The 15,668-nt window shown below is 44.3% G+C and overlaps 1 protein-coding gene across 1 annotated transcript; it reads right to left on the bottom strand.

Moving 5' to 3' along the window:
• Nucleotides 1-583: 583 nt before the first annotated feature.
• Nucleotides 584-11,937, bottom strand: RTL9 (retrotransposon Gag like 9). Its single transcript, XM_019718626.2, has 3 exons — nt 11,827-11,937; nt 2,317-6,305; nt 584-1,781 (listed from the first exon to the last, which is right to left on the bottom strand). Exons 2-3 carry the CDS (start codon nt 6,226-6,228, stop codon nt 1,665-1,667), a joined length of 4,029 nt encoding a protein of 1,342 aa, XP_019574185.2. The 5' UTR covers nt 6,229-6,305; nt 11,827-11,937; the 3' UTR covers nt 584-1,664.
• Nucleotides 11,938-15,668: the final 3,731 nt, after the last annotated feature.

Here is a 15,668-nt window from a genome sequence, read left to right as displayed (position 1 = left end):
CAGATTCTTATCTATATTACCATGGGGCTACCAATTTGTCTGCCAATCTTTGTGTTTTGTTTTGTTTTGTTTTGTTTTGTTTTCTGAGAATCATTTTCCTCTTCCTAGAATCAGACCCAGTGCTTAGGGTAATGAAGAAGCAGACTTGAATCTGCAGAGGGAGATTGGTCTCCTTCCTTCTCTTTTCATCCCTGCTGGTATAACCCTAGATTCAGTCATCTGGTATGTCAGTCACCTGTACTATTGTAGTAAGGAGCTCGTCATGGCCCCCTGAACCCTTCTCCTATCCTGCCTCTAAAGTGTTGCCAAGTTAATGTTCTAAAATACATTTCCAGTCATGTAGCTCCTATTGTTTGTTAAAGATCTTTGAATAACCCAATTACATGGACTATTATTGAATAAATAAATTGGTCCTGTTAGTATCAAATTCCCCATTACCCTGATTTTATGTCTTTGTAACCTTCAGAATTTCAACTTATCTTACTTATTGCTTTCTTGCTTATTGCCTGTTTCCTACCTCCATTGGAATGAAGTTTTCATTCAATGAGGGTTCTTGTCTGTCTGTCCCCGAAACAGTGGCTGGCACATGTTAGATAATAAATATTGATTGAATGAAGGACTCAATAAATCAAATTCTGTTGGCCACCGTTAATTCTTTTTTCATAAATGAAGTTTATTTATTTTTACAATTACAAATGTATTACAGGCTTACTGTAGAGAATCTGGAAAGAACAGAGAAGTAGAAAGAAGGAAATAAAAACACTCATAATCCCACCACCTGAAGGCAAACACTGCTCATATTATGTTCTAACTATCTATGCCTGTTAAAAGACCAAGACGCTTATTAAGAGTGCTGGCCATGAAGCACAATAGCCAAGGGCAGTGAAAGCAACTGACATCTGAGGGGGTCACCCAGAGATCAGAGCTAGAGATTTGACACTGAAGGACAACACAAGGGCCACACATAACACATCAAGAGGTCAGAATTTGACAACACAAGAACAAGTTGGGTTATGGTAAGAATGTAGTGAGATGGTGCTTGTCGAGGGTTTAGTGCAGTACCTGTCACAGAGTACATAATCAATAAGTGTTAGCCATTACTATGATTATTATTATGGGTCAAAACAAATGGTTCACAATGGAGACTATAAACAGGGCAAGGACCCTGGAGACCCACTATAGATGTTATGAGTTGGGGCATATAAGGGCAAGTCTACTGGGTGAAAAGGGTGTATAGAGGTGGGCATCACTCTCATAGGCTCTTATAGGCTCTCCTGGTGAATTGGGTACCAGAACATCCTCAAGTTTGCCTGATGACACGTGGCAAGACACTCTAAGGTGTTTTGAGGTAGGATATGGTTTCTCCTGCCTAGACATCTTCCTGAACCAAGAACTAAAACCGACTTCAATGGTGATGGAAATTCTGAACCTCATACACCAAACACTCTTGAAGTCCACACTCTGATTATCTGGGCAGGTCACAGGCATATGGGGTGAAAGAAAAGGCCAAGTCAGCCAAGTGGAAAATAGGGTGGGGTGTGCCTGGAGGGGGAGTCTGAAGGGGGAAGGCCACAAGTTTTGTGATGTAATTGAATGGAATGGGTCCAGGAACCAGTCCTCAAGTTTTCAGCCGAGTCAGGTATCACAGAAGAGTCCAGGGAACATTACTTGTTGGTGGGGGCCTTCCAATGGCCTGTGCTTTGTCGAAGGTGGTCGTGCAGACCTTCTTGGGGGTCTCCATGCTCTTTCAGGTAGTAACAGCGTTTGGGAACATGCTGGTGCTGGGAGTGAGGGAAAAAAAACCAGCAGAGGTAAGAGCCACACTTACTGTGACAAAGGATGTTCCGCATAGATAATTTCAGTAACTTAGCAGACCAAGGAACTTGGCTAATGTACCTTACTTATATAAAGTGTGACCGAGGACTAGGGTAGCCAAATTCCTTAGTGACCTGGATCCATAACACATGTGGCTGTAGGTGAGACCCAGCCCCCAAAAGATGACCCCTCCCTTAGAACTGGGCTTGGAATAAGTGGAGAATTGGGACTGAGCCCAGCCAGCTTCCCCTAATCAGAGGACTTAGTCCTTTAACCACCCTAGGTCTTCAATAACTTGGGCAGAGCATTGTTCCTCAAAGTGGTTAATACTCCCCAAATAACTGCAATAGCCAGGCCTGCTGATGAAACTCCATGTTGGGAGTAATGGTCTAGCAGCTCAATGCCTCCCCCTTGCCTCTTCCTTATCCTACTCAAAGGAGCAGAATGTACTCCTTATCATTTTTCTGCTCAAAAACCTTGAGTGTATTTCTCTATTATTACCTCCTCAGTCTGCTGATGAGAGTTCAGTTCATTCTCCATTGCCTCCTCATTATTCCGCTTACAGGCTGATGGTAGAACCTGGCTTGAGCTGCCCAGGGAATCCTTCTCTTCAGCCAGCTGGCACTCGGTGTAGAGAGACCTGTCTATCAGCTCCTTTAGGCTACCGGCCACCTTCAGGAAGATCCGGCCCATTTTGGTGGTAACAGCTTCCGAGAGTCCTTCCAGAAACCTGGTCCGTAGAATGGCATCAGACCAAGACAAATGTCGGGCCAGCAGCAGGAAGTCAGTGGCATACTGCCTGACTGACTTCTGGCCCTGCTTGGGATGGCAAAGAACAGCACTGAGGATGTCTATATCAGAGAGAGAGTCATATAAGCCCTGTGATCTTCTCAGGAAAGACTTGTTTTCATCTGAGAGGGGTTTTCCTACCTCCATCTGCAAGATGGACCACCTTTCTGCTGCCCCCAGATGAAGAGATACCAGAAACGCCATTTTCTCTGAATCGTCCAAAAATCCCTTCATTTGCTTCTCCTCATCAATCTCCATCTCTTCCTCCCCAGAGCATGTACCCCGGGCTGCTTGTTCTTCTAAGAGGTAACAGAGTGCTGGAGTCAGCATGCCAAAGGATGGAACTTCCTTTAGTGGTGGGTTCATTGTTTCAGGGGTTGTAGCAGTCATGTGTGGCATGGACTTTGATCCAGAAGCCGTGATGTTGATGTGAGAGGCAGATGTTTCTCCAGAGTCTGTTGCTTTGATGTCAAGACTGGACATCATTCTAGAGCCTGTGGCTGCCATTTGTGGGGTGGACATGGCTCCCAGGTCTGGGGTCCTCATGAGTGGTGTGGACATCCCTCTAGAAGCTGTGGCTGTCATTTGTGGCATGGACATTGCTCCAGAGGCTGTGGCTCTCGTAAGTGGTGTGGACATTGCTCCAGAAGCTGAGGCTGTCATTGGCGATGCAAGTATCCCTCTGGAAGTTGAGTATGTTGTTTGTGGCAAGGACATAGATCCAGAACTTGAGACTCTTGTTTGCAGTGCTGACATTGCTCCAGAGGCCATGCTTTTCATTAGTGGCATAGACATCTCTCCAGAAGCCACGGCTGACATCAATGGCATGGGGATTGTTCCAGAGTCTGTGACTCTCATGAATGGTTTGGACATCCCTCCAGAGGCCACGGCTGTCATTTGTCCAGTAGACATCTTTCCAGAGGCTGGAGCTCTCATTAACTTTGTGAACACATCTTCAGAGGCTGAGGGTCTCCTTAGTGGTGTGGACGTAATTCCAGAGTCTGGAACCCTTAATGGTTGGGACATCACTCCAGAAGTTGGAGCTTGCATTGATAGTGTGCACATCTCTCCAGAAGCCGTGGGCATCATTTGTAGTGTGGATGCTTCTCCAGAGCTTGGGGTTCTTACCAGGGGCCTGGACACCCCTCCAGAGTCCGTGGCTGTCATTTGAGGCATGGACATCACTCTAGAGGCCGTAGATCTCATGAGCGGTGTGGACACGGCTCTAGTGACTGGAGCTCTTATTTGTGGCATGGAAACCCCTCCAGAAGCTGTGCCTGTCATTTGTGGAGTTGATGTCACTCCATAAGCTGGGGTTTTCAGAGATGTAACTATCTCTCCGGAAGCTGAGGATCTCATTAGTGGTGGGGACATTTCTCCAGAGGGTGAAGCTCTTATGAGCAGTGAGGACATCTCTCCAAGGTCTGAGGCTCTCACCAGTGGTGTAGACAATACCCCCGAGGCTGGGGCTCTCATTTTTGGTGTGGACATCATTTCAGAGTCTGGGGCTTGCATCTGCAGTGGGGCCATCCCTCCAGAGGTCATAGATCTCATGAGTGACATGGACATTCCTCCAGAATCTTGGGTGCTCATTGGCTGCCTGGCCATCTTTCCAGAGGCTGTGGCTTTTGTTAGTGCTGCGGACATTGCTCCAGTGCCTGGGGCTCTCATTCGAGGCATGGGCATAGTTCCAAAGGCTGAGGCTGTCTTGTGTGGTGTGGACATCCCTGCAGAGGGGTTGTCTGTCATCTGTGGCATGGATATGGCTCCAGAAGCTGTGTCTCTGATTAGCATTGTGGATATCTCTCCAGAAGCTTCAGTTGTCACTTGCTGCATACACATTGCTTCTGAGGATTTGGATGTTGTTAGTGGCTTGGATAATGCTCCCGAGGCCATAGCTCTCATTTGTGGCATGGACATCACTCCTGAGACTGTGTCTCTCATTAACAGTGCAGACATTGCTCCAGAGGCTGGGGTTCTCATTTGTGGTACAGCTGTCACTGATGAAGCTATTGCTCTCCTTTGTGACGTGGACATTGCTCCAGGGACAGGAGCTCTCATTTGCAGTGTGGACATTGACCCAGAGGTTGGGACTGTCAGTTGTAGCATGGGCATTGCTTCAGAGGCTGGGGCAGTGATTGGCTGTGTGGATATTGCTCCAGAATCTGGAGCTCTCCTTTGCAGAGTAGACATTGCCCCGTTGGTTGTGGCTTTCAAAAAGCCTGTGGATCTTGCTTCAGAAGTTCTGGATATTGTTACCTGTGTGGACATCAACGTAGAGGCTGCAGTTGACATTTGCTCCACAGACGTTGTTCCAGAGGTTGTGATCGTCATCAGTTGAGTGGACAATGCTCCAGAGTCTGGGACTGTCTTTAGCAATGTAGACATATTTCCAGAGGCTGGGGCTCTTGTTCGCAGTGTGGACATTGCTCCAGGGTCTGAGGCTTTCACTGGCAGTGTGGACACCTCCCCAGAGGCTGTTGCTCTCATTTGTGAAGTAGACATGATTTCAGAGTCTAGATTTTGTGTTAACTGTGGGTACATCACTCCAGAGCTGCTTTGGGATGGCATCAGCTGGGTGGGCATCACTCCAGATGTTAGGGCTGTCATTAGCAGTGGGGACAGTGCTCCAGCATCTTGGGCTGGCTTTGGCAATGTGGACAGTTCTCCAGCATCTGGACTTGACAGGAGCAGTGTGGACATACCTCCAGAGCCTGGAGTTGACATTAGCACTGAAGACACTACTTCAGAGTCTGGGCCTAACATCAGTTGGGTTGACATTTCCCCAGAGTCTTGGGTGCTTGTTGGATGAGTTGACATTGCTCCAGAAGCTAGGGCTGACATTATTAGTGAGGATATAGATTCAACATCTGTGCCTGACATTAGCAGTGAAGATATCTCTCCAGAGGCCAAAGCAGTCATTAGCACTTTGGACATTGCTTCAGTGTCTTCATCTGTAATTTGCAATGGTGACATTGCTTCAGAGCCTGGAGCTGGCACTTGCTGTGTGGATATCACTCCAGGGTTTATATCTGGCATTAGGAGAGGGGACATCTCTCCAGGATCTGGAGGAAGCATCAATGGTGTAGACATCACTCCAGAGGGTGGAATTGGCATTGCCAATGGTGATATCTCTGCAGAGTCTGGTGCTGCCATTAGTACTGTGGACGTTGTCCCGAAGTCAGGAATTGTCATCATACCTGGGGACATTAGTCCATATTCTGAAGGGGACAGCAATGGGGACAATGTTCCAGAGTCTGAGGCTGGCATTAGCAATGGGGACAATGCCTCCGAATCTGAAACTGGCGTTAACAATGGAGACAGTTCCTCAGAGTCTGAGTCTGGCATAAGTGGTGGGGACAATTCTCCAGAGTCTGGTAGTCCCATTAGAGGTGTGGAGATGGTGTCAAAGTCTGAGGATGTCATCAGCTGTGTGGACACCTCTCTAGGGTCTGATGCTGAAGTTGAGACTACAGGCTGTACATGGGAATGCAGAATTTGTACCTCTTCTGTGGTCTCTATCATGGTTCCAGAGAAGGTCATCCCCCTGTTTGGGTTGTCATTTTCCTCCCTCAGCATATCGTTGAATCGCAATGAATGTAAGGGTATTGACGTATCTGCCATGGCCACAGGATAGTGTGGAGGGAGCACCTAGAGTGATGATATCAGGGGTCCTGCTGAAGCCAAAGTGGCAAGAAAATCTATAAATAAGAAACAAGTTTATCAGTCAAAGGTCAATATCAAAAAGATTGGGAAACAGACAAATAATTCATGATGGAGACCTTTTGTCTGACTTGTCTTGCCAGCTATGTGGCATCGGAGATGGGCCTATCAGGTTAAATAAGCTGTGCAACAATGAACAAATGTAAAGCAAATATCCCTTCTGCTCCTATTCTTTCCAAACCAACACACTCAGTCATACAGCACAGCCTATCAGTTTGTAAATATAAAAAATGCTGGCAACCTCAGCTGCCAGGAGCCTGGGCAGTCCTGGATCAAATGAAGCACCACCACCACCTTCTGGAAAACTGTGAGAAGTGCAGGTTCCTGGGCTATGTTCTAGCCTCCAAGAGTACTCACAAGCCAGCCAAGATACTGGTGGGCCCAGATGAGAAAGCCCTTTGCTCCAGAAAAATCATTCGTTCCTTTTAATAGAAAATGCCATGATGTGTATCTCAAATATTCAATGTCGCTGCAAATAGACATTTGGCGTTCTTGAGTGATTTGTCTTTTAAATATTTTTTTAATTAAAGTTTATTGGGGTGACAATTGTTAGTCAAGTTACATAAATTTCTTTTTTTTTTTTATTAAATTTATTGGGGTGACAATTGTTAGTAAAATTACATAGATTTCAGGTGTACAATTCTGTATTACATCATCTGTGACCAATATAAGTCTAAAAAAAACATCATTAGTTCCTGGGGCTCATTGAGTCCTGCCAGTGATTTAGTCCCCATTTTACTACTCTGATGGCCCTGAATGTCTTCCTCAGAAAAAGGTCAATGGGAGCAACATTCCGTGAACTGAAAAGCCTGCTTATCATCATCATTATTCTCAATAATAAAAGTAATAAAAATAACAACCACTGCTACTACTACTTATTACTCACTTAGTGTGTTCCAGACACTAAACTGAAGGCAACTTTAAACTGTCTATAATGTACAAGGATTTGCAAGCATTATCCCATTTGAATTGTACAATACGCTGTGCAATATATACTATTAGTATTCCCATTTTACCAGCTTTCTCAGATTAGCCAGGGTGGGGGCTAAAATAGGGTCACCAAAACAGTAAAAATTGTATGTCTTTGACTATCACCACTCCTTGAGTTTGCCTAGCTTTTGGTATCCCTAAGTCTGCATTCAATTATCTCTCTGACATCGTAGACAATAGCTCACTTGAAGCCTAGTCTATAGCATGTACAAATTTCAAGTTTCTCTGATGACATGTGGTGGACAATCCCAGAGCCTCACCCCTCTGGCTCTTCCCTGTAAGCAGCCCCAGAAGGGGCTCCTTGGCACATAGCTTGGGAACCAACACACACATTACACAATGTTGACACATCCCCACAGCCTGCCCATGACAAAAATGGAACACTTACTCATTTGGGACAATGTCACAAAAGTCCTCACTCTAGTGGCATTGTGTCTTCATAAAAGTAATGAGAATGAATACTAGCAGCAGAAATTCTAACAGCAAGCATTTCTTGAGCATGCACTGACTGGCAAGCACTCTGCTAGGCACTTGACATGCATCATTTCATTTGGTTCCCACAGCAACACTAAGAGATTGGATAGTACTTTATCTTCCTCTTACAAATGAGAAAACTAAGGCCAAGAGAAGCTTACTCATTTGCCTGCAGTCACATAAATTCCTAGGTCCACCCAACTCCAGAGCTCCTTACTCTTCTCCACTGGTCTATAAAGACCCACCTGATCTGCTTTCTCTCCCTACTCAGTCACATTACCAAGACTCCTCCCTCCCAGCCAACCCCAGCCAGCCTGTACAACCCCAAGATGGAGTGGAGTAAAATAAATACTGGCCTCCTGCTGGCACCTTAGTTACTCTACTAATTGGTGCAATGGGAAAGATGAGTCAAAAGAGCAGTCATAGACGTCTACCTCCCATCTTCAGAAAAATCCCTGAACATACAACAGTTTCCCATCAGGCAAAACCCGGGAAGATCTTACCTTGGCAGTTAGGGAGAAGAGGATGTGTGTCCTTTGCACCCCTAGCTCTTTTAGTCTGTCCAATTTACTTATGCCCCATGCCTAGCCAGTTCATTAAAGTAAGACCCAATACCAGCAGCTGTTCTCTGCAATCTCCCTTAGCTATCCCCTGCCACGCCCCCCTCCTGCCCGACAGCCAGCCAGCCTGCCCGCCCACCCTCCCCACTGCTCTTAACTTGCTAGTGCTTGCTCTGTCTCTCTGGTCCCAGATTCCTGCCTCTATATAGGCTCTGACATTTGCCTCTGGCCGCCTTTCACTTGACAGCCCTCCAGAAGCTCCGCTTTAGCACTTGACCTATGCAACTCCACCCCATTTCTCCTTACCCCAATAGGTGGAGCAGCCCATTATATCCACCTCTGGCTGTCCCCCCCCCAAAGAAAAAGAGGATATTCCCACAATTAAAGAGTTGAGACTGAAAGGGTCCTGGCTCAGAAAATGAGACACACCCTCTGCGGCTGAGCAGACAAGAGAGTCCTGGGCGCCAGGCACTGCAACTGGTGTGACATGGAAGTGCAGGCAGGGGTCAGAGATAAGAGAACCAGGGCTGGAGGAGAGTGGAATAGTGTTAGAGAGTTCAAAGAGTTCAAGTGCAGGGAAACCAGGGTTTGGGAAGATAGGCCATGGGGGCTTCATAGAGACCTGTGATAGTGATACTGAAAAAGCTGATTTGCCCCAGTGTCAGAGACCTGGAGGGAAATCTGGGAACCAGTGTCCCAGAGCTAGGATTTGACAGCAAGGCTCCAGGATGTTCAGACAGCTGACAAGAAAAGCACACCAGTCTTGAACATACGAGGTGAGGGCTTGCTCAGAAACACAGGGCTACAGCCTGCTTTCTAGAACTAGGGCACAAGATCAGAGTAGAACTAGCAAAAAGATTTACCAGAGCCCTCTAACCTTCTGAATCAGTACCCCTGAAAGCCCCATCCTAGGGGCAGAATTGGTTCCTGAGCCCTGCATAGGGCAAAACCTTCAGGAGAAGTTCAAGTAGCTGAGGTATAGGGACTCAGAGTCTGGAGGTTGCAGGGAGGCATTCAGGTCCTTATAAACCTTCCCACATTCATAATTAGCAACCAATAATGCTTGATAAGCAGGATAAGCACTATGCTTGCATTATATCCTTTGGGCCTCAATGCAACACCTGCAAGGTAGGCACTGGTGCCATTTTCACTTTACAAATGGGGAAACAGTCTTGGAGAAGTTGTGACCAAGGTCACAGAGCTAGGAAATGGCAAAGCCCATATTTGAGCCTGGGTCCATTTGATTCCATTTCCTCTCTTTGTAATCAGACAAGTGGTTATAAACATCTCAAGTGCTCTATTCACTGCCACGTTCCTCCTCTCACCCCCACTAATGGCTGAGTCATTGTAGTAATAGTAGTAATGGTAATATAGTAATAGTAATAGTAATAGTAATAGTAATAGTAATAGTAATAGTAATAGAAACTAACTTTGATTGAACTCTAACTTTGGCATACGGGAATATGCTGAGGGCATTACAAGCATTCTCTCATTTGATCCTAATAGCTATCCTGTGAGCTAGGTCCTTTTATCTCTCATTTTACAGATAAGAATACTGAGCCTCAGTGAGGTGAATTGGCATCTCCAAAGCACAGCTCTGTTTGACTCCAGAGCTCATTATATATAGTATACTACTCAAAAAGAATAATTCCAATTGCTCTCCCTTCTCCCGTAAACCAAAAACTAGTCACAGGAAACCCAACAATTATTATTATTATACCTAACAATAAAAGCTAACATTTACTGTGTCAGGCACTGTGCTAAGCACTTTACATACATAATCTCATTTGTTACTCACAACAATCCTATGAGGTAGGTACTATTATCACCTTCATTTCCAGATGAGGAAAGGCACAGAGAGGTCAATTAGCTTTCCCAAGGTCACACAGCTAGAAAGCACTGTTGTGTATAATAATAAAAAAATTGGAAATGAACCTAAATGCCGATGTTAGAACACAATTCATTTAATGATGAATGAATCATGGAGCATTTGTAGCATCCATTGAGTGTGATGACCTGCTTTCTATAAAATAAATATGTATATTTTTGCATAGAAAAAAAATGCAGTCTGGAAAGATATGTATCAAAATGTTAGCAGTGACCATACCCAAGTGGTAAGATTAAAGAAGATTTTTGCTTTTGTTTTCTTATCTGTATTTTCTCATTTGTCTATAATGGACCCATATCAGTTGCATTCAAAGGAAAAAGAACGTTATTTTTCTGTTTTGAAAAGGTGTGTTTCCCTCAGGTTCTGTGTCTAGCCCACTCCCCTCCTCTTCTTGCATGTTCTCTCTAAGGATCTCCAACATCTCCCCATCCAAGCAATCTTTCTTCCCCACAAACTTAATGCTTGCACTACTCAGATCATTGGTCTGTAGTGACTTCTGCAATGGCTTGCTTTTATTTTGTTGTTGCTTTTTGTTTTGAAAAAAATTACTTCTTTTTTTTCTAACTTTTATTTATGTTTAATAGTTACACAAGTCATCTAGGAATATATTCTCAGAATAAAAACTTGAAATCCTACATACAGATAAAGCTAGTCCTGAGCCTACCCTGCCCCCCATCCCCTCAAGTCCCATTCCTCTGTCTGTTCACAGTTGGGTGTGTCTCCTTTCAAACTTTTTCTAGCTTTACTGGTATTCAGAGTTCATATCATGCAATTGCTTGCAAAACCCAGTATGTGCAAAGAGCTACAGTTAGAAAACCATTCTGGCACTGGTCATTCCAGGATTCCAAGTTCTGGTCCATTGTGACTATTCATCATCAGCCTGATTCTAAGGAAGCTATTGAGAGAATTGAATGCTCAGTCCATTTGGGTCACAGACGTCCGTTTTATTAATGCCAGTGTCTCTACAAACACAGAGAGGAGAGACCTTCTAAGGAAGGAAAAGGCCAGAAGTCACTGCTTAGCATCTCTCAGGTCCCTCACATCCTGCTCTGTCTGCACTGATCGATATGGCTAGGAGGTGTCATGCTTCCTGCCACCTCACAAAAGGTAATTGAGTTTGGGGGATTGCTTGGCTAGCTGCTCAGGGAAATAAGAATAAACAAGAGACAGTCCAATATGTCAACAAATAGCTCTCGAGCTCTTGAAAATAAACCTTTCCCTAGATTCTCAACAATATCCTCTCCCACAGCCCTAGCAAACAGATACCCAGATAACTGGACATAGACAACCTCAGGATAAAATACCTGGACTACTTTAAGGTCCTGATCAATCAGGAAAGGAGAAACTCTCCTCATCCCTTTGCTCCCCAGCAGCATGGACACTTAAAATACCCACCCGGCTCTTATAATAGAGGAGAAAAGAAGAAGCATTTACTGGGCGCTCACTCTGCCACGCACTGTATTAAGCACTTTACATAAGTTACATTATTTATTACACAATAAACTAATGAAGTGGGGTTTTTTTACCTCCATTTTATAAATCAGCTAAAGAACTGAAGTTGGGAGAAAATCAAATCAAATAACTTACCTTGGCACTCACAGCTGAGAGAGAATGAAGCTGGGCTTGTCACTCGGGTCTGTCTGACTCAGCTGGTGCTCTTAACTCAGGGGAGAGTCACACACTGTCTTCAAGTCTCTGAAGGGCTGTCATATGGAAGAGAGGGTAGGTGTGTTCTGGGTAGCTCCAAAGAGAAGGATTTGACTGTTAGTTGGGAATTGCGCTTTCATTGGATGTGCTGCAAATTCCCCAAACAACATGTATATGCATGTCCAACTCTATAGGGAAAAGATCACTATAAGAAGAGCAAACGGAACTGCCTTGCATTAGGTGCCGTCCTGAAGGATCTGTGGAATCGGAGAGAACAGAAGGGATACAGAAGGACTGCAAATGGGCAGCGTCCCAATTTTCTTAAATAAGGAAACTACAGACCAGTATACTGTAAACTTCAGAGCTGTGAGCTTGATGTCAATCCTCCGAGAGATTCTGCCGCAGACTATGAAGCGGGTAATTTATAAGCACTTAGGACATAAGTGGTGATAGGAGGTACCTAGAAGTACTAGCAGAACTGTACAAATTAGACCAGGTGCCCAGACTGGCAGTTATTGCAAACCGAAAAATGGGAGGACTGACAGTGGATTGCTACATTTTTAGTTTTCCAAGTAAATGCACTAAGAAACATGACAAAACAATGCCAATTTATCCTTTCATAAAAAGGGCTTTCTTTAAACACCAAAAGAGTAGGAAATAATCTCAGAATAATAGACAATCCTTTAAATGAAATAGATTTCACTTTACAAAACACTGACTATGTAGTTTAGGCTTTCTCATTGCACCGTGGATTGCCGCAGTTTTCCTGGAGAATGGACACTTGTCCAAAGACCCGCTTTAGGGAATCACTCCCAGTCAAAATATCAACACAAATAAGTTCAGATACCTATAAGACAAGAAATATTTCTGGCCAGAAGAGGGAAGAACAAAATTTGACCTTATGCTAAGTGAGGACGTTAACATAGATAAAGGAGGTATCCAGGGGGGAAGTGTGAGAGGAATAAAACTTGCCAAGTGTGGATTCAAGCCCTGCTGAGGCCAGACTTGGCCAATGTATTTTACCTATGCCACCCCTTGGACCATACAGCCCTCTTGTAGGAATACGTGTCTGATGTCATTGAGCATTTGGACCACTAACCAGATTTTGACGTGAGGCTCTCCAAGCAATCTCCAGACTATTACTTATCTTCCCAAAGAGAGTTCCTAAAGGCAGATGAATTTGCAACTGGCTCAATACCGTTGCCAGCGCAGGGTTCTACAACGACCTAGAAGGCACTGCTAGCTTTGATCCTGTCCTATTCAACACTTTTATCAATGGCATACATAAGGGCACAGGTGGAAGTCTTACACAATTATTCTAGGGCCAAGAAGAACCTCTACCATCAGCCTAGGAAGTGGGTTTACATTTGAAAATGCCATGGTTTACAATCTATCTCTCTGCATTTGGTAATTTTCTTTCTCGTTCTTTGTTGCCAATGCAGTAAGTTCCTGCAATTTGTGCTCCTCATGGAAAATGCTTAGTGAACATATGCTAGCTCTGAGCTCTGTACCCTGGAGAGCAGACAGGGTCTTCTATACAAACTGCTGAGTGTTCATCTCAATCCTGTCAACTTCCCTCAGACAGCTGGTGTCAGTGTATACTTCCTGCATCAGAAAAGAGGAAAAATTAATGTCCTCTTATTTGCAGAATTAGCCCCATTTCCAAAAGAGTTTATATTAGAGTTTGACCTCATCTGTTGACATTGACCTAGTTTCTGAAGGTGAAGGCAATACAGTACACAGTACCTACCATAACTTTCTCAAACCGCATTTCTCTAAGTATGGTTGGGGTACCTCTGCTTCAGCCATTCCCTGAGAGGACTATTAAAATGTGATGCAGACTTGGGGATGGGGGCTTCATTTCGAAGGGTCTGAGTCAGTAGGTCTGGGGTGAGGCCAAGGAATCCAAATTTTGGCACAACTAATTCTGAAACACTGTAGAGTTTAAGAAACCACTAGCTTATGAGTTTGTATGTCCTGATTTAAACATCTAACAAGCCTGGGCTCCAACCCCACCCAGCACTTCAACTTCCTTCACTTCAGTTTCCTTGTCTCGAAAACAGGGATAACAAACAGTACCTACCTCACAGGCTCTGTGAATGTATTTTAAACAAAAACATGTGTAAAGTGTCTGGCACCTAGTAAGCTCAGTAATCTCTCCGGGTCCTTCTTATTCGTGGACCCTGCTGCCTGCCTCCCCTGTGTTCAGCTGCTGCCCCTGTTGCCAACTGCTCTATCTTTCTAGGTCTAGTGTTCAAACTCCCCAAGTGCTCTCACTGGTCCAAATTTAGTCACGGCTGTGCTTCTTGGGCAAAGTTCTCATCCTGGGTTCCCTCATATGCTGTTTGCCAGCCTACAGAATGACTGTCTTAGATCAGATGCCCTCTCCTGGCTGAATCTGCTATTGCCAGGGGGAAGTGGGGTCACGTGGTACTAGACATAGCCACCTATTCATAAGAAACTGCTACTTCCCTCAGCTAGGGTCTGTGGATGGAAACTCCTTAGAAGGGGCCCGTGGGTGTGGCAAGAATTCTGAGGCTTAGCCCGTCCAGTACACCTAGGCTTCTCATTTATCCAGCCAGCCAAAGGAATGAAGCATTCAAGTTCACTGACGTCTCTATTTAAATTCCGACTTTTCATCTCCAGGAACACCAGTTTTCAAAAAACTAGACTAAAGTCAAGAAAAAAATCTTAACCCTAAAATGAAACTGCCTGTTTCTGGAACATGCTTTGAAGTTTTCAAACACTTTTGCATCAATTTCCTCACTGCAGGACTTGCAAACTGACAGTCACAGGCTGGATCCAGACTGCAGATGAATTCTAGTTGACCCACACAGTGTTTGCAACATTTTTAAATTAGTTGCCAATATTTATGAGATTTCACATAAAAAGCTGAATTTCTGGCTTCTCTGGGGAAAAAAAAAAACCAGAAAGACTTGGATAGTCATTATGATATGGCAACAGTCAGCTGGAGCTGAGTAAGCTACTCCCTGTAGATGGGGCATTGGCTCACCAGTTACTTTTTCACAATGACTTCCATCACCTCTGGAGGCATTTGAAGGCTCATTTTAACCCTATGAGAAGGTGGTTAAGAACATAGATTCTGAAGCCGAACTGTCTGGGTTAGAATGCCAGCTCTGCCTCTTACTGGTTTTGGGACCTTGGGCAAGTGACTTAACCTCTCTGCGCTTCAGTTTTTCTCATCTGTAAAATAAGGATGATAATAATAATGCCTACCGCATAAGGTTATTGGTCCAACTAAATAAGATAATGCATAGAAACTACTCAGAACAATACTTGGCACTTGGCAAGCATTAAATAAGTACAGTTGACCTTTGAACGACTCGGGTTTGAACTGTGCAGGTCCATTTATAATGAGGATTTTTTTCATAAATAATGTAAATGTATTTTCTCGTCTTTATGCTTTTCTTAATAACATTCTTTTCTCTAGCTTACTTTATTTTACGAATACAATATATAATACATATAACATAAAATATGTGTTAATCAACTACGTTATTGGTAAGGCTTCCAGCCAACAGTAGGCTATTATTAGTTAAGTTTTGGGGGATTCAAGTTATACACAGATTTTCAACTGTGTAGGGGGTCGGCACCCCTAACTCCTGCATTGTTCAAGGATCAGCTATATTAGCTTCTTTCATTGTCCACAATTCCCTATCTGCCTTTCTGACCTCCAAAAATTTCTGAAAACTGAAATTTTGTGGCAAGCTCACTCTTGGTGGCAAAATTGGGCCTCAACTGGCATGAGGCTATTCATCTAT

This window comes from Rhinolophus sinicus, chromosome X (assembly GCF_036562045.2).
Source record: "Rhinolophus sinicus isolate RSC01 chromosome X, ASM3656204v1, whole genome shotgun sequence".
In the NCBI taxonomy this organism is placed as follows: Eukaryota; Metazoa; Chordata; class Mammalia; order Chiroptera; family Rhinolophidae; genus Rhinolophus; species Rhinolophus sinicus.
Note: the sequence above shows the minus strand (reverse complement) of the source record. Positions and strands in the feature narration are given on the sequence as shown.